At 52.2% G+C, this 18,575-nt stretch overlaps 4 protein-coding genes across 4 annotated transcripts; 2 read left to right on the top strand and 2 right to left on the bottom strand.

Moving 5' to 3' along the window:
• Positions 1 to 2,274: 2,274 nt before the first annotated feature.
• On the top strand, positions 2,275 to 2,802 carry J4E84_010468 (uncharacterized protein; the record flags this gene model as incomplete). The annotated part of the gene is made up of 2 exons (XM_049393023.1): positions 2,275 to 2,277; positions 2,329 to 2,802. 2 exons carry the CDS (start codon positions 2,275 to 2,277, stop codon positions 2,800 to 2,802), a joined length of 477 nt encoding a protein of 158 aa, XP_049239282.1.
• A 1,836-nt stretch (positions 2,803 to 4,638) lies between these two features.
• Positions 4,639 to 9,085, bottom strand: J4E84_010467 (uncharacterized protein; the record flags this gene model as incomplete). Its single annotated transcript, XM_049393022.1, is given in 4 exon segments — positions 4,639 to 6,827; positions 6,872 to 7,032; positions 7,523 to 9,001; positions 9,018 to 9,085. 4 exon segments carry the CDS (start codon positions 9,083 to 9,085, stop codon positions 4,639 to 4,641), a joined length of 3,897 nt encoding a protein of 1,298 aa, XP_049239281.1.
• A 2,118-nt stretch (positions 9,086 to 11,203) lies between these two features.
• J4E84_010466 (uncharacterized protein) lies at positions 11,204 to 12,533 on the bottom strand (the record flags this gene model as incomplete). The annotated part of the gene is made up of 3 exons (XM_049393021.1): positions 11,204 to 11,622; positions 11,674 to 12,093; positions 12,146 to 12,533. The coding sequence occupies 3 exons, from the start codon at positions 12,531 to 12,533 to the stop codon at positions 11,204 to 11,206; spliced, it is 1,227 nt and encodes a 408-aa protein (XP_049239280.1).
• Positions 12,534 to 15,715: 3,182 nt separating this feature from the next.
• On the top strand, positions 15,716 to 17,280 carry J4E84_010465 (uncharacterized protein; the record flags this gene model as incomplete). The annotated part of the gene is made up of 2 exons (XM_049393020.1): positions 15,716 to 16,422; positions 16,470 to 17,280. The coding sequence occupies 2 exons, from the start codon at positions 15,716 to 15,718 to the stop codon at positions 17,278 to 17,280; spliced, it is 1,518 nt and encodes a 505-aa protein (XP_049239279.1).
• Between the last annotated feature and the right edge of the window lie 1,295 nt (positions 17,281 to 18,575).

Genomic DNA, 18,575 nt, shown 5'->3' with positions numbered 1-18,575 from the left:
TGGCATTCGTGGTGTTTTGATACCCGCTTCTCAGCTAATGCGATACTTGTGTAATGCGGGTCGCGCTCCAACAGTGTGGTCCTGGCTTGGGCCGGCCAACCGAATGCCAGAGACGATGCCACGGAGGATCTGTCATACCGAGTAATGTGTCGGACTGCCATCGAGCACATGGCAATTTTTAGCTTCAGAAAACGCCTTTTGACATACGTAGCAAACACGTTCTTGTATGAGAAACAAGACGTAGTCCTCGTTCCTGGACACAACATCTGACATACTTGGACGTGCGGCAAGCATGGAAGATTGCTAGCATCACCTAAGTCAAGTAGCAAACCGTGTTCGATATAAGAACGCAGCCAAGCCGCCACTCTCCATAAACCAGCTCACTGTACCGAAATGACGATGAGCGAGATTATGACCAACCCTACAGCAAACGAAGAGCTCCGTGCTCGCCTTACTGAGCTCATGAAAATCGAAACAGACATGTCGGCTCTAGAAAAGAAACAGCTAATTAGTAAGTCGCTCCGCTGACTCCCATATCCCTTATTTGTTGCTCTTACCACAAGGTCTGGGCCATTTGTTGAGCTTCAGCAGCGAACCTATGTTTCATCGTCGGCGCTCACCAGTACCCGACGTTCGACCCACAGACCGTGTATCTAGTGTTAGGGCAGCATGTCGACCGGCCTGGGTTCTCGATGTATTACATTGATGGCCACAACAAGATCGGAGGCAAAAGAACCTTATCGAGAGAAGATGCACTGGATGGGCTACGAACTGAAGTCGAAAAACAGGTTTTGAGTATATGCCGAAGACCTTGAAGTCTAGCATGATACGTTTCTCGGGACCAAGTATCAAGTTTTATCTCTGCTCGTATAGCATCAGCTGTTGATGTGTAACTCCCAATCGTGTCTTCCTCTGCCAGCTCTAGACAGTTTTCATCCAGCTCGGTTCCTCCTGCTCAAAAGACTTGAACCCTGGAGCAGGAATCTTATCAAACAGTCCACCCTTCAACGCAATCTTATCGCCAGCCAGTACAGACGTGATTGGGCTTTCTCTAATTAGCTCGAATACTCCCCAATGCTCCATGGGCCATCAACTCACCACCCGCAGTTGCTGCAGAATTGACGAGTAATCGGGTTTCCGCTCTTCGTGTCGTTGTCTCGGTAGTCTTTGAGATACTTGTTCGGATCGTTGATTGTGACTTGGGGACTGTCGAGGATATATACGATTGATCCGATGCTTCCACCTGCGCGGCGGCAGTTGGCGCTTCCCTAGTCAGTATGATGCCGATAGAGGCTACAGTGGTGATACATACCAGTAGCAAATAGCGGACTGCTCAGGCATAGTAGGCATGGAAACTTTGATGCCTCCGCAGTTGCAGCGTCCCTCAGCCATTGTGATTGAATGCGGAACGGGGTTACGTCGGTCACTAGTATAGAGATCTGCTATTCTGCAATGCTGACAACAGAACTGGAGGTAGGAAGACTTTGAATAGAAGATGCGAGGGAAGGTCTTGCAGTAAAAGGGTGCCAATTACACGATTTACGACAGGAGCAGTTTGAGTCTTATGACGTGTGCCCTATAGCGTGGAGTTTCCAAGGTTGTGATCAGGTGGAGAAAACGCAGTAGGCCTCGGCAAACTAGACGGGGCGAGTCGCTGCCCGTAACGCGCATTGTGAATCACTATCGCCGTCCAGAATCGTGTTATTGCTCCATTGAGTCGCTACATTCAAGGTTAGGGGACCCGATGATGACGCCTCGGACGAGGCATGCTTCCAAAGGCGAATGATCTTGACTACCTACCTATCTACGTAGGTACCGGGTACTCAATGGAAGCCTGGTGAAATCCTTGACGCGGGCAGTTAAGGAAACCTTCTGTATTCCGCGACAAGACGGGGTAAATGGCCTCCATCGATTGATGAATCGATCGGCATTTTGATGGTGCTGTTACTGATCCGTCGCACAGGGGCTTCGTGTATAGTGGAGCGTGTAAGCATTACTCATCCTCTCGGCCTCAAACAAACAGTACATCAGCTGATGGAAGGGTTTTCATGGATGACATTGTAGAGAAGATCACTGAGATGGAGTGAGGTTAAAGCATAATATGCGCAAGCCTCAGAGGCATCCGGATCAGGTTAGCGCGCCATTCAGTCCTAACGCGGCGCGATTCCGCGTCTACAAACACGAACAACACGGCGATACAACAGTACAACCACAAAGCGGAGAAGATACTACACACACTTTCGCAAACCTCTGGCACCAGAGTCCTACCCCGAAATGGTAATTGATGACCCTGCCCTCTTAATAATAACCCAATACTAACCCCCACAGACGCGCGACTCAACAGCGACCTACCTGCACATGCACTCGTCGCACCACGCCGACCTCCTCGAGCAATTCACCAACCTCACCTCCTCACAGCTCACTCCGGAAGACATCTACATCCCGCCGCACCTCCAACCCGTAAACCCCGAAGACGAAGACGACGTCGTCCCAGACCAACACGCCGCATTCGGCATCCAGCGAGCGACACAGACAAAGAAGGAGCCGACATGGCGGGATCTAGGTCTTGATGAACTACTAAGGAGAGGCCCTATGGTAGGCGGAAGCGGGAGTGGCAGCGGGACTGCTGTTGCGAGTGGTGGTGGGGTTGTTGGACAGGGAAGGGAGGAGCCGTTGAGGTTGGCTTTGGCCAGGCAGCCCGGTGCGAGGATGGGAGTTAGAGCGGGGAATGGGAGTGGTGAGAGTTCTGGGAGTGGGGGTAGTGGCGCGAGTGGTGCTGCTGGGAATGGATTGCCGCGATGAAGGGAGGCTACACACTGAAGGACAAGCACTGAAAATGGCGGCAAGACACATTCTTCAACTTTGCGAAACAAGTTACAGGCAGTGGGCAGGTGGTATTGGTGTCCTGACTAGAGCTGTGATATCGACATCTGAAGGCCGCTCCGACAGGGAACTTTGGCAACGGCTTCACAGCCTACTGCGATCGCCGATGAAGGCCATACGAAGTGGCACCGTTCATCACGTACCCAACACTACGGATGGCTTTATTGGGATTCACTGCGCGAGAAGGGTGGACATGAAACGAGCGTGGAAGACCAACTTATTCGCGTAGGGTCCAAGATTCGCGTTGTGTCTCTGGCTAAGGCGTGAACAATTCGCAAATGGATAGGACAAACTTCCATTCACAGGATTCAATACAGCATGATGAGATCACGGACATCATATATGGCACATTAACTGACGAAATGTGAACGATTTTCGAGAAATGCTTCACGCCATGTCTAGATGATGGTTTGATAATCAGACTCCTCTCAGCCCACCTGATACATTCGGACGCCCTCCTCTGTCCTTGTAGTATCAACGCTCACTTGCTGTGTACGCAGGCACATCAACCTACGTGCGCGCTCGCAGTACGCTTGCCAGACAAACACCGCCTTGATCACGCACCACACATAGTGCCGCCAACGCATCCGGCTGATACCTCCGTCGGCCTGAGGCATCTTCTGTCGAACGATTCTGTACATCAATGCCTGCGCTAAGGCCTCCCAGTTTGCGCATCGACCGCAGCCGTCACCTACTGTGCCCTCAAGATCCCTGATACGGTCGCATACGAGCCGGTACATCTCAAAAGCATCTGCGTGCTTGGCGAGTGGTGCGTCAGGGCGCCCGAGAGACTTGAGATCGTTGAACCGAGGTTCAGTCGCTACGAGTTGTATTGGATTATGTCGCTTCATATAAGTAGGATCTTTAGGCACCCCTTCCGCCTTTCTCAACGATTGGTAATGGAAGCGACGAGCCACGTTGATCATCATAATGGGCAAATCGTGGATCATGGCTTCTGCATTCCACTGGAACGGCATCGGAGCGGTAGTGGTGAGCAGTTCTCGAGTCTGCAAGTTAATGATGCGGTACGTCTCCTTTGCCAGAGATGTTGGTATATGCAGGGATAGGGAGAGGCCCTGGATGCCGACATCGCGTCGACCGTCGTCTGTGTTTTCTAGTTCATAGAGGAAGGGAATCTCAATCGGCTCGCGACACATGGGGCAAAGACATCTTCGCTTTCTTTTGAACCACACACTCAGACAAGAAAGGCAGAAGACATGTCCACATGGTGTCCGGATTGGTTCGACAGTTTGTTCGAGGAAGGTCTTCCTGTATGCTCCCGGTAGTTGGCTGAGGAAGTCCAGGTGTGTCTCGACGCCTGCACCGATGCTTCCATATTCTCGACCACAGACAAAGCACGTCGGCTCATCCCGTGGTGCTTCCGTGGGTGTAGAGACGGCGAGTACGCGGTCAACAACGTCTTGGTATGTGGCAGATGATGAGTCCATGTTCGGTTGAGGTCTATAGTTGTATAAACGCATTTAGACTACTGGGTAGCCCATTTATCCTCCATGGCTCTGCGTTGCCACCAACGAACAGGAGAATTCCTGGTTGCATTGAATGATCGCAGAAGGAGTCCAGTAGCCACAGCCATTCACCTTCGAGCTGTTTAGCCCAGGCGATGTGTGATGCTATGCATGTAAGCATTCAACCGACACAGCTTTCACTTATTCGTGTATAGCTCGTATAACAGTGGTAACAGTGGGTGTACTTGGTATATAACATGTGAATGATGAGTGGAGACAAATCTGCTGCTCAGTCATCCGTCAGATCAATACACTCAACCCCCACTGGTACCTTATAAGTACTTGTTGGTTGTTTGTTTGGCATGACAGCAAACGAAGAAGTACGTGGCTCGTTTGCGTCCTTGGCAGGGTCGGGAGGCGTCGTTGCGAAGTGTCGAAGCCGAGCAGCGCGTATCTCAGCTGCGGTAGGTGCAGGAGATGGTGTAACTTGATCTTCTGTATTTGGATTCGAAGGTAGCGTTGCAGACACTGGTAATAGATTAGCGCGCGGGGGAGGGCGCGACCAGTCAGGTAGGTCGACTGGTTCCCTTCCTATAAGACCTGCGTGAACACCCCTCATTGGCATGCTTGATATGCGCGATTCATTCTCCACTCGTCGGGGATTTTGAGAAGCTCTGGAGGGCACGGCCGCGCTCAGTGCTTCATCCAGCGACCAAGCAGGTACAGAGGCCCCGTGTACATCTCTGCCGGCTTCTCTCATTGCGAAGATGCTTTCGTATCTGCCACGATGTGAAGACGGTAAAGTGGAAGGCCTTTGTATTGGGGGTATCTTGGCGCCTTGATCTTGCATGCTTAGCCGCAAAGCTAACTGCAGCTCTTCGTCTTCTTCATCTGGGATATCGAATGGCAATGTGTTTGCTACAGGATTTCGGAAAGGATCCGAAACGGGTGAATCGTTCTCCTGATCTGACGGCTCAGGCGAACCAAGATCGATGATATGAGATGTCGTCGGCTGATTCAATGCAGGTTCTTGAGAGCGAGCGTTGGCTGGTAGAGAAAGCCCACCCTCATCTTCAGAGTCCGAGAGTGCAATATAATCGAAGATCTTTTGTGCTGTGGGCGTCATTTTCGTATCTTGAGACTTGGCTTTTGCAGCTGGTCCTCTGGATTTCCTGGGGGATGCACTGTATGTAGCCCGGGCAGCGGATATATCGTCTCTTTTGTTCGTACGTTTTCGCTTAGCTGTGCCTGAGGCTTCGCCGTCTTCCCCAACTTCAGCTATTGGTCGCTTGCGTTTTGGCGTACGCTTTGGTGGTGCAGGGGGCGGTTCCAGTACGTCCGGCGGAAGAACTTTACGCAGCCAGTACTCGGGATATTCGCATTCGACACGATGCTCTGGGTCAAACAGGGTCTCCTTGTCTCCGTTCCAGCACCCTAACCGCTCGCCCTCGAAGTCGGCCCTGCTCAGGGTAGTGACGCCAAAGGGTGAAAAGGTCAGCTTACGTTCGAAGCTGCGTATGGTTAGTTCGTTGTCGGTCTTCTTCGCTTTTTGCTTTGTGAGCCTGATGCCGTGGACCAGTTCTTGTGGTAGAGACGGATCTCTTGCGGTGAGGTTTCGTGTCAGCAGCACAGGCCCAATCCAGTTCATGTATAAACGTCCCCATATGTTGAAGCGCTCGCTGGTAAGTGTAAGCAACTTCAGCTCCTGGATCGGGCGAAGATAGTCAAGGTTGAGGCGCGACTTGCTAAGTAAATCTGTGTCGCTGGTGACTTTCGGTTTGTAGTACTTTTGTAAGGTCTTGAAGTCTGGGAAGGCTGGCGGGATTTCGATAGCGCGCCCGCGAGCACTCCGCTCCAGGAACATGGCCAGCTCCACAGTCCACATGCCGCACTCCATCTGATCTCGACAGGCACAAAGCCGCCGACCGAGTCCTTGCTTGACTGCCTGCAAGGCTAGAGCCGGCCCACACTGTGGTAGACCTTTCACGTCGTAGTCCCCACCTACAAGCATGGCAAAGAGCACAAGTCCTTCTCGGTCTAGGCCATATTTCTCTTTCAGATCGTGTGCTCGAACAACGCTGGCGTATTTCCCATTCTTCTTGGTGTTCTCCTTGGACCTGTCTGTCGTGCCCTTTTCTTTCGCGACACGGTGATCGCGTAGCCAGAGGGTGCAGCCAAACATGATACAGTCAGAATCTTGCGACCAAACAGCGTCAACCATGCCCAGAATCTGCAGACGGGCGCATTCTGCCTCTGCTTCCCCCGGGGCCTCGTGGTATGGGATCCCAAAGTATTGAAGCATCTCCTTGAGCAAGCGCTGCTCTTCGTAGTTTATCCGTTGCCCACCTCGCTTTCCCCGCTTCCAAGGTCGACCGGGGCCATCGAACACGAATATGAGCTGAATGTTTAGGGTGAGGAGGCGGCAGATACGGTAGAACATGGCTTTCTCGATGCCTTGGTAGGCGTACTCGTTGGAGGCTGCTCCTGTCAGCAAGAGCAGACACGACACGTGTACTACTTACTCTCCCGTATAGTGTAAACTTGCTGCACCGTGAGGTTGTTGAAGCGCCAATCAGCCTCGTCGACAGCAATGCGGAGTGACCTGCCATGACGCCGGTGATGCTCTTCGGCGAGTTGCGCGACGGGTACGCTTTCTTCGTGCTTCTTAATAGTGTCCCATAACCTGTCCAGGCGTCAGTACGAGCTTAAATCCCAATTGGTCTGGAGGCCTACGCTGGAAGGCCCATGACGTGGGTGTGGGGAAGATGGGAGGTCGGCTAGCCGACCGTTGCACGCGTCTTAGCGCGATGGGCGAGGATTATGTGGCAGGCTGGGGCAGCCACTGCTAAAGGAGGCGATAAGCAAATCTGCTATGTGGTAAGGCTCAATCAGACATCGTTTGCTGATCCAGATGACAGCAGAAGTCGTGGCGCGGTCGACCGTCGCCCAATCTCACTATCGCTCCTTCCAAAGTTCCATTGCGCGACGCGAGAGCACGTGATTTGCCTTTTCAGTCTAAGCGCCATTTGGGCATCCTGCAAGGCTCGATCCATCTCAGTACTCACTCTTTCACTTCATCTTGTCAAATTGCGCATCATGGTCACAGAAATAGTACATTGTGGCTGGCTTATAGTTCACAGTCCACCTCGAACGCCCCTTCCAAATCATGCCACAGCTCACTCTCCAAAAACACGCTCATGTCGCTAACCCGATCTTGCGCACTTTTGCGTCGCAGCTTCAACGCCTCTCCCAAGATATTCGCCGCCGAAAGGGCCATATCCGATTTTCTACCCAAAAACCACAACGCCTTAATACAAGCATCCGCGCGTTGAAAAGCATCCTCTCGATCCAGGTCTGACGGCAGCAGAGTATCTGACTCAAGCAACAGTACGCCTGCCTTGGCGAACGCGCGAATCAACACTACAGTCCATGGCTCCGTCAGCAGTGCGCCTTCGTTGACTGCGAAATGGAACTCGGACTGTGCGAATGATGCGTCTTCCCGCGGGCATGCACAGCTCGCTAGGTCTGATAGGACCCGGCATTGGTTCTCGCGGAATTTCGCGATGAAGGCACTAATATTCCGTTGATGTGTGGCTTCCTCAAGTCCAAGCTCTGATTCGTCTACCACTTCCATCAAGTCCGCAAGAAGGAGAGTCGCAAGGTGCCAGTGTCCGGTGACGCATACGTACCATGATTGGACGCGTGGTGGAAGGCGGTCGTGGTTCTGTATGCAGTCTCGGACGAAGGGCGCATACAGCGCATCCCAGTGGTTACACACGTCCATTGCGGCACTGACAGCCTCTTCGACCTTCGCGCCTCGTGCATTTCTTGTGAGAAGCGTCTGGATCCGACAGACTCTTCTGAACAGCAACACCTTGACCGGGGCTGCGTCACACAACGCAGCTGCGGCTTCATCGAATGAGCATGGCCATCTTGTGGGCGCATGTTCTGGATTCTGCTGTTGCCGAGAGAACAAGTAGTCGTCCCACAGTCCATCGTCTGTTGAGGAAGGTGTTGCCGCTTGTTGGGCCGAGTGCTCAATCTGCATGCTTTCGCTCATGACTACATCGCTATCTTCATCCGATACCACCAGTGGTCGCTTGTGCATGGCTGCTGATAGCGTGTCGAACATGACACCGACCCAGAACAGAAGGTCCACTGTCGCACGATCGGCGTCTTCAAGACGCACAACGGGCGAGCGTCGTTGCCGTGCAGAGCGCCCTGGTCCGGGGTTGCTGTATCGCGCTTCTCTCGACATGGTCATGCGCGACCTCAAGGAGTGAATGAGTCGAAGGCCTGATTCAAGATGTACAGGAGGTCCGTCGGACTCAATAGCGAGATCCAACTTCGACATCAGATCTGCACACTCATCGACGTCCTGATCGGTCGAAAGCATAGGGGTCTGTTCCATCGGGACTTCCGTGCAGGCGTCGGTCGCCAGTAGTTCGGTCTTCGAAAGAGCGTTCTGCTCATCCTGAGCCCCGTCTGCCTCCACAGGCCGTTGTGTCAGGGCGAAAATGATCTGTGCAAGTACCACCCGGAAGGACTCCACTTCACCGGCTTTTTGCAGTGCATTGCGGGCCTCATGCCACGCTGATATCTGCAGGGTACGATCAAAGTTCACGCCAGCCGGTGCGCATTCGTCCTCGATACTATCAAAGACGCTACTGCCACCATCGGTCGAGGTGCTGTGGAACGGGTACTTCGTTCTGCTTCTGGGACTGGACTGTGCCCATTGTGAAGCGAAGGAAAAGACCGCCAAGTCTAGAGCTCTAGATGCTGCGCGGTCTTCCGTTTGAGTAAGCTTGCGCCCTCTGATGGCTGAAGCTAGCCTATCGAGGCGCACCACTCTGTGATAGATTCGATTCCAATCAGGCTTAGCGTTTGTGGCTAGCAGGTTATCCGATTTTGCACTGTAGGGACAGGTTCTTTCTGTGACCCAGCATGCAAGTGCGTTTTCGAAACTATCATGATAGATCCTCAGCAGGCTTTCAGTCAGATACGCATTGTTGCTTGATGAAAGAAGATCGCTGGCATATGATATCACTGGGTAAGGTTGCGCACCGTTTGAGATTGATGCTGAGGAGCTAGAGCGTCGCCGTTTGAGACTAGTACGAGCGATCGTTCCATCCGATATGGTAGAAGGCGGATTACTTGGACTTATGCTGCTGGTGTCCTGACTCTCAGAGGGGCTGTCGCGTTCGAGCTTATCATCGCTGATCTCCGATGTTGTCTTCAGAGACGAGCCTCTGCCAGAGTCGCAACCGAGTATAGTCCAGCTTTCTTCGGCAAGCCCTCCAGCGAGTTCTGGTTCATCTCCGGTCCCTTCTTTCTCGAATACTTGCGATGGTTCTTCAAAGAATGCGATTGTAGGATCGGTGGTGAACATGGATGAGCCACACGGAAAATCTGCAAACGTCACGCCCAGTTCCACGGGCGTGGTATGGGACAGAAGGCCATCGCCGTGCGGATGCCGGTCTTCTTTCAGTTTCACGGTTGCGCTGGATTGGCACGATAGGTTTGGCTTCTGTGCTCGGCTGGTCGAATTGCTTCTTGTGCGGCGCCTTTTCGCTGGCGGTGAAGTTGTCGACACTGGTTGCGCAGCTTGCGATACGCGTTGTGAGCGCAGCCATTCGAATGTGCAGCTCTTTTTTGTCTTCTCACAATTACCGCACGATGCTAGCGGCCCATAAACGTCTGACAGGTTAGCTTGCGCGTTAGGTACCATCGACGAAGGCATGACTTACCACTATAATGGAACACCGTAGGGGTTGCTCCAGATTTGCTCGTTTCTAAAAGAGTGTCTTCTAGAATTGCGGCGTCGCACGCTCTTTTCCCTTTTCGACATTGGTCGCAGCATCTGTTCTGTTTCCGACTCGTTTTGGACGGTTTGGTGGCTGCCATCGCCCCCGAAGATGGCGACGTCCAGGCATAATCGAGGAACGACTTTGGTTGCACGTCCACGAAGTTCATGGCTGCTGCTCGGATTGTCAGTCGAAAAGAGGGAAAAGCACGAGAGGTCTGCTTATGCAAAGAGGCAAGTGCGTTGCAGATATGCACACCCCGCGTCGCCGGCTAGGACCCACATCCCAACACAGAAATGCGGGGAAAGCTAACGCGTGGCAGGGCACAACGATGCTCAACGCAAGCTTCAGTCCGGCTCATCACTGACGATTATGGATGCTGCACGGCCGTTTCTGTCGATCGAAGCTATTCTATCATATGTTCCTTGTCTTGAGATGCCTGTTTCTCCCCAAAGGAAGCACTGCCTCTTCCATTGTAACGGCATCCAGACAGCTCACGGGACAGCTTGTACCGGACGCTCGGTCTCACCTAGGCACTATTCTCTGAGCCTGCAGCCATCCTTGTTATAATTGGTCCCTCGAATGGCGATCGGACTGTTCCGAAACTTTCGAGGCAGGCTACTTACGGAGAACGAGCATCGGATCGGCCCACACAGGCAGCCACGGACGGGTTTCAACGTCTCAGCCAGCACGAAAGACCACTCGAATCGCAGTTCAAACGACAAGTTCTTTACATGTTCATGCGCCATATCCGTTCACGGCTTATCTCTCGCCCATATGCAACCCTGTATGGCACACATAACGCTAAAAAGATGTGGGGGTGTGATGTGCACTACACTCATAGCACAACTCAAGGTTTCTCGACCCAACATTACGGTTTTGACGTTTCTCAAAGAGTACACCAAGAGAGCAAGGAGATCGGCCGGTCCTCAGGGTGCAATTTGACGCGAGTTTCGATATGAAGACAATGACGATCACGTCCATCCGGCCGAATCCGACAAAACAAAACGGACCGACTGCATAAGCAGAGACACCCAACATGACATACGATCAAGCCCCCAAGGCTTTGTAGATCTGCGTCTCAACGTCGAACCACAATCCAAGCACTTTGGGATCGCCAAACGGCAGGATCTGACTGCAAACGATCCCGCCGACTCCCTTCTCTCTGTCACACCACCACCAGCAGTTCGGGAGCCCAGCCCAGAACCCAGTACTCTTGGACCGACCAGTCGGGCCTCCGTTGGACAGCATGAACGTCAGACCCCAGCCTTGAGGAGGCTTACCCTCCACTGGGTATATGTCTGGAATAGCGTTTGTGAGGTCAGGCTTGGCCGCTGGGATTCCCTGACGACCAAAGTCGGGGAACTGTGATATCTGATTCGTGAACATGAGGTCTACCGTCTCTTTCTTGAGGAGTTGGACGCCGGTCTTGGCCGACTTGCCGTCGTTGAGGAGCGTTGCGATGATTTCTTAAACTCTGTCAGTGGTGTCGTATACACATTGCTTTATGGGCAACTTACGCGCATAGTCTGATGGTGTTGCGAAAGCACCTGCGCCTCCGCTGTTCAGGATACCGCCAATCTCGTTGCTCGAAGCTTTCAAGGGCTTGAGGAGTAGATGGTCTCGCTCGACCAAGCTGCCATCTTGGTTTCGTTGATGCATGGACGCCAGCCGCTTCTTCATATCCTCGTTGGGGAACATGGTTATGTTCTTCAACCCTAGCGGTTCGTAGATGTTCTTCAGGCAGTAGTCGTTTAGCGATATGCCAGTCTTGCGTTCGAGAGCCAGGCCAGCGAAGTCGATGTTTACGCCGTACTGCCAGCCCTCGCCCGGTTGAAAAGTCAGCGGTTGAAGTATGTCCTTGACGTCCCCGGAGAACTCATCAAACCCGTCCAATACGGCACACAGAGATTCGTTGAAGAATGTATAGCCAAAGCCAGCTGGAGGTTATTATTAGCGAGATGATTCAACTTTGCGAGGACGGCCTCGTACCGGTATGTGTCAAGAGCATTCTCAGTGTTATCTTCCTCTTCTTGTCCACCAGGCTACCATCCTTTTGCAATACTTTCGTCTCTTTCAGCTCCGGAACCAACCTCTCTAACTCATCCCCATCATCTAGCTGTAGCTGTCCTTGCTCAACAAGCTGCATGCAGGCCAGCCCGGCGATCATCTTAGTGCAAGATGCAATCCAAAACACGTTGTCGAGAGTCATATTCTCGTTGCTTGCAACACCACGTTGACCAGCGGCGTGTGCAAAGAGTTCTTCGCCATCTTTCCCTACAACAACGACGCTAGTTCCTGGGATAGATGTCTTTGGATCCGCGCAGGCTGCATCGACGGTCTGCTTCAGGTTTTGGACGACTTCAGTGGGCAGCGGCATGGTGAGATATTATAGTGGTACGGGTTTACAGAAGAAGTGCTTCGCGTATTCGGCAACACAGTAGGTGCTGTCGGTATGTACTTTTGGTACATCTATATACCGGTACATGATCTGCGGCACCGGACGTGCGGGCGTGCGGGGTGATTGCCATTCGGTGTCGACATCGGGTACTGCCCCTCACGTCGCACATCGTGACAAAGTCTAAACATTGGCAATGAAACTCCAACTAAGAACTCCAGCCATGAAAATCATCCTTTAAGTTTCACGCATAGGCAGGCCAAAACGAAAGCGATGTACGCTCTCGGCGGGTGCGGGCTACAGCGCGCGATGACAGCTAGCGTGCTGAGATGGAGCTCGGCCGAGGCTTCTGCAAGCATCCAAGCGTACGTCTGCGACGTGTCTGCTTTCGCAGATCTGGAGTTGTACTATACTACCTTCTCTAAGTAGGTCGCGGGGAATACTTGAGTTCTCACCGAGTTTGTCTAACTGTGCTTAGTTGGGCATCACTAGATGTTTGCTCAATCTGGTCCCTGTTTTGTGTACTTCCCATGATATGCCCCCGTCGAGCGTCTTCTTCATGTCTATCTATGAGGGTCACTCAGTTTACACCCTCGGATGATGTTCACGTTGGAACCAAACGATGATGTGGCATAGCGTTTAGTTAAAAGTCTATCGAAAAAGAGGCTGATTATCTTAAATGAGCGGATGACTACTCTGAATTGTCCGCCTTCTTCGCTCTGGTAAGAGTAGAAGTACTCTGCTTCTTCATGACCATTTGATCAGTGCGCAGACGATCCACAGTTATTCGCGAAGTCCAGCATGGCCTCCCTTGACTCCATAGCGATACAAGTCAGGTCGTGCGCGAGTGCTGAGTCCTTTCTTCCACATTTCCAGACCTGTCGCTATCCGTTCCTAAGCGCATATTGATCTCAGTCATTCTTTCCTGCATGGCGGAAACACGGTTTTTGTAATTGTACATGAATTCGAAGACAACTAGAAAAATGTTCAGGCAAGTAGCGATTGCCAATGATACGAAAGGGCGTACAGCCATCGGCCCGCCAGGAGTAAGTACGCCCGAGAAACCGAAAGCACCATACAATGTACAACCAGTACATACTGTAGGAGGAACAGCGCTCAAGTATGGATGAGTGAAGGGGTTGGCGAAGGTTGTGACATTCAGGGAACCCAACGTCGAGACATTGTAAGTCCTATGAGGTCCTAATTCTTCTTGATTTTCTGTATCGCCTGTCTTTATATCTTTGAATACATGCCATCCCATGCAGAGGACGAGGCCTGCCAGTTTGAGGATAATGGCTAGCATTATACCAAATCGAATCGGAAGGACCGTTGTCCAGTCTGTCGATCCAGGGTTCATGCGATGCATGTCCGCTCCATAAGCTATTATGAAGAGAGCGAGAATGACTAGCGATAGACCAAGCTTCTGTGCATAGCGCCATGGGTAGCGTTGTATAATGCTTCTCCAGAATCTTTCCTCGTTGATCATCCCGAAAACGTCAATTATTGCCGGATCTACTCCGACCGCACGTCGAAAATACGTATCCTTGAAGAAGTACCAGCCCATGCAAGCACTGATACCAATGTAGACTAGGACCGTACCCAGAACGCCGGCGAGAATGTTCGAGCAACCGATGGCCTTACCTGGATAAGGGTCCATCGTCCAGTAATCAAACGAGTGAGAGAACGTGAGACCTCCAAGAAGAATTGCATATAGACCGGGTATGTAAAGGTATCGCCACGGTAGGTTGTTGTGGACTTTGAGCGTTATGCGGTTTGATGGTAAGGTGTCTTTCATGGTACCGTTGGATGTGCGATTTGTTGTGATTGGAATGATCTTCTGGTGAATTCAAGCACTTAGAGAACTTGAGCATTAGTAGTGCGTTTACAGGGAGGTGCCGAGATACCGGAACGCCTGTATGAGATCTCCTTCATACGTCATCTGACTCCTCGAAGAATACGCGCGCCTATGAAGGATGCAGCTTGGATAAAGGCGGCAATACGGCAATGCGGCAACACTACATCGCGAGAGTAGAGGAGATCAGGCGACTGGTATTCGGGTAGGTCGGTCCTTTGCGAAGGTGAAGTCGTTATTGGCCTCGGGTGGTGCAGGCGCTGCAGGCTCGGCGCATTCCAGTTGGTCGCATGTCGCAGTATTCGAGACAGAACCACGACCCCAACTGCAAAGCTTATCTTAGATCATGGAACACGCTTGCTCATTGGCCTTCAGCCCATACTGCCAGACGTAGAGGTGCGTGTACAGTCATCGAAGGTTTGGTGGTCGCACATTGATCTCGAGATAGCGATGGGCGCCCCATCTGGCAGCGCCAAGCTAAGCAACACCCAGTTGGCAGGTACAAAGCCACAAAGCCCGCGGAGCGCGACCGTGTCACTAGATCACTATTTATGTGCATTCGCGTCTTCTGTCACTACGTACCTTTACGGCCTTACTCCGTTACAGCTCGACGCAGCGAAACCTTCGCGAGCCTTCGTCGCGGTAACAAGCTTCAGCCGTCACCCCTGCATCCTCGCGCGCACACACACACACACAATTCCACGAAAACTCTTCCTCAATCCACCACCAGGGTAGTGGGATCAATGAAAAGCTCGAAAGCAGACCAACAAAAATTGCCCCGCCGAGATCCCCGAAGGAAGCTCGTAACAGTCCCATACCGCGCTGTGCAATGCAGACGAGACTGTTAGATGAACCCAATCTTTGAGCTGGGTCATCGCAAGAAGGTAAGTATGCAGAATAAAAGAGGAGGGAACAGCGGTATTTAAGCACTCAGGAGAAGGGCCAGTGCTGGGTGCATGTGACCTTTGCACTAGAAAGGCTGACCGCTTTCTGGCGTGTGCGGAAAACACTGCAGTGGTCCAGCTCCACCGGGCACTTCTTCCGGGTGGCCTAAGCGGTTGTGTTCCGTCTCTGCCGAAGCGGCCATCGTGAAGATTCTCCCAAGCTTTTCCAAGGTCTGCTCTTGGCTGAACGTCATCGAATGTGGAAGAGCGACGAATTCGATGAACAATTTTCACACGCGTCGGCCAAGAGTCGGCATCTACGATACGATCGAGCAGACGGGAGATCAGATTGCGTAGACGATGGAGTATAAGTTGCTGGTCGCGGTGGAACCGCAGAGCCAAGTTACGTCTAACCAAACTCCTTCAGAATGATCTTTGGTGGTGCAGGCCGGCTTTCTCTCCTTGCGTTCGCATCGTGCGTCTCGCTTGGTAAGGCAGCAACACTGTTTACCGGTGGGACAGTAATTGGTTGGGACAGTTCTGCCAATCATCTCGATGTTATCAGGAACGGTTCTGTGTTGGTCGAGAACGACACCATAACCGCTGTTTTCTCTGGATCCTACAATGGCACTCTACCGGCTGACCTGGAGGTCGTCGATACCACCAACGACATCATCTCCCCAGGCTTCATAGACACTCATCGTCATAGTTGGCAAACGGCCTTCAAGACCCTGGGATCGAACACGACCTTGATGCGATACTTTGAACGCTATGGAACTGACTCGCCCGCCAATACATTTTTCACGCCCGAGGATGTGTACATTGGCCAGCTCGTCGGGTTGTACGAGGCCCTGAATGGCGGTGTCACTACCATTCTGGACTACCCTCATTGCACCTGGTCTGCAGCGCACGCCATGGCTGCGCTGAACGCGACGTTTGAGAGCGGAGTACGGACTGAATTTGCATACTACTTCCAAGACTATGCGAACTTTACCGTCGAAGGCCAGATGGACCTCTTCCGCGACTTGGTCAACGATGCGCGCTTTGACAGCTCGCCTACAAAGCTAGGCATCTCATACGATGGTTTCGCTAGCACCAACAGGAACCAAACGCGCACAATCCTTGATCTAGCAATGTTAGTACGCACCCCACGAGAACGAACACATAACTGACTGTTACCAGTGAGAAGAACGTCTCCGTAGTTTCAACGCACGCAAACGGCGGTGTTTATGGCGCTCCAAACTTCCCCGAGGTCTTGCACGACTTCGACTTCCTCAACCAATCCATCCCGATCGTTTTCGCACATGCCAGCTATCACAGCGCGACCGACGCGCACCTCCTGCGACAGTACAATCACTACATATCCACCACCCCAGAGTCTGAGATGCACTACGGTCATCTGCACCCAAGCAGCCACCTCATCATGGACCAAGCGGCTCTAGGCATCGACACACACTTCACGTTCTCGTCGGATATACTGACACAAGCGCGATTGTGGCTCCAGAGTGTCAGGAAGATCTTCTACCGCGAAGTCGTTGATCGACGCCATCTTCCGGCCGAGAATCCCATGTCTGTCAACCAGGCTTTCCTTCTCGCGACTCGCAGCGGAGCGCTCGCACTGCGACGATCCGACATTGGTATCCTGGCACCTGGAGCCAAAGCAGACCTACTGGTATGGAACGGGCGCGCTCCGAGTGTACTTGGCTGGACCGATCCGATCGCTGCCATTATGTTGCACGCGAACGTAGGCGACATCAAGCATGTTATGATTAATGGAGAGTTCAAGAAGCGAGACTGGCAGCTTACCGTACCTGGGTACACGGCGCTTCAGGATCGCTTTTTGGAGAGTGCAAGGAAGATTCAAGATCACTGGAGAATGATGCCGCTGCCAGTTACCGAGGGCGAGGCTGACAACGGGGTGGCTTTTGAGAAGCCGATGATGGCAGATATAGAGAGAGGTGATGGAACAGGGTACGGACCTTTGTTCGTGTAGCGCGACTTTGGGTATACTTGGGATAGATAATGACTTGTAATGTAGATGCTTAATTAAGAACATAGTATATAAGACTGCTGTTCACGGGCCCAGTCTTGTTTGACTCGTTCGTCTCCGGTATGACAGCGAAACGTGGCAAGAGCCTAGTACTTTCCACCAACGTGCACTTTCCACAGGAGCCGTGGATACTATGAGTGACACCGCTAGTCTTCGAAGAGAGTTCGAACCGCCCGTAGCCATTCATCGGGGTTGTGCTCCTCCCTCGCCGCAGGTATAGTTCTATGATCGTCCCGTAGATTACCTATCTCATGCTAATACATCTCACGCACATCCCACACCCCTAATCGAGACCTCATAGCACGCAAGAATCGCTTTGTTTTTCTGGAAGCGAGTTGCTTTCTATCCGGGATCGAATACTTAAGCTGAATGAGTGTGATCTGTAACGCCTTCTTGACCCGTAATAGACCTGTGAGATCTTCCCAAACATCCTCGTTGTTGATGAAGCTGTAGCCGCTGTAATTCTCATAAGTCCAGTCATCCATTGAGATTCGATGGGTTCTTTCGTACACGCGGCTTTCGTCGAGTAGAAGGTTGAGCTGCTGTAGATGCGGAGCGTTGGCGATTGCATTGAGAAGCTGACAGATCGCCTGATTTGGTGAAAAATCCATCCGACAGAGGCTTGGATTGATGACGTTTGGTTGCAGATCGTAGTCAGATGCGCTCGACAACCGATGCAGCCGGTTTTGAAGGTGGTCGACGTATCCCCGGAACGGTGCTGGGATCGTGAGCTCTTTGAGATGACGAAAACTAGATCGGGGGAGGTAATCTGGGATGCTGCAAGTCATGATCTCGGATAGGCATCGGAACTGGTTTTCGCCATATAAGACATTCGTTGCCTCGGCGTGAATTCGCGTACAAGTGCGTAACAGGGCAACACCAGCCGGTTTGTCATCGCAAGACCGAAGACTGATGGTAGGGTAGCGAGATAACACGATAGACCCCGACGATACGAGGGCGAATCGATATATCTCTACCCTAAGCTCCGCAGGTAGCGAGAGGAAGGGTGATAAGCCCCTGCTAGTACTGCCGTCTTGAGAAGCGTCGCAGCTTCCGGTAGGGTTTGATTGGGCCATGTCGTTGGTATTCGATGTAGGGTCAGTGTAGTTAATTGTAGTGTTTAAAGATGTGTAAGGATCGGACGCGACGGAGAGTCTTTAAATTGGTACGAGAAGAGATTTTTAAAGGCAGTGCTATTTGGTAGCGAAAATATACTCTGCCTCTGACTCACATCGCTG

This window comes from Alternaria hordeiaustralica (genome assembly GCF_023758085.1).
Source record: "Alternaria hordeiaustralica strain BMP 2776 chromosome Unknown scaffold_41, whole genome shotgun sequence".
In the NCBI taxonomy this organism is placed as follows: Eukaryota; Fungi; Ascomycota; class Dothideomycetes; order Pleosporales; family Pleosporaceae; genus Alternaria; species Alternaria hordeiaustralica.
Note: the sequence above shows the minus strand (reverse complement) of the source record. Positions and strands in the feature narration are given on the sequence as shown.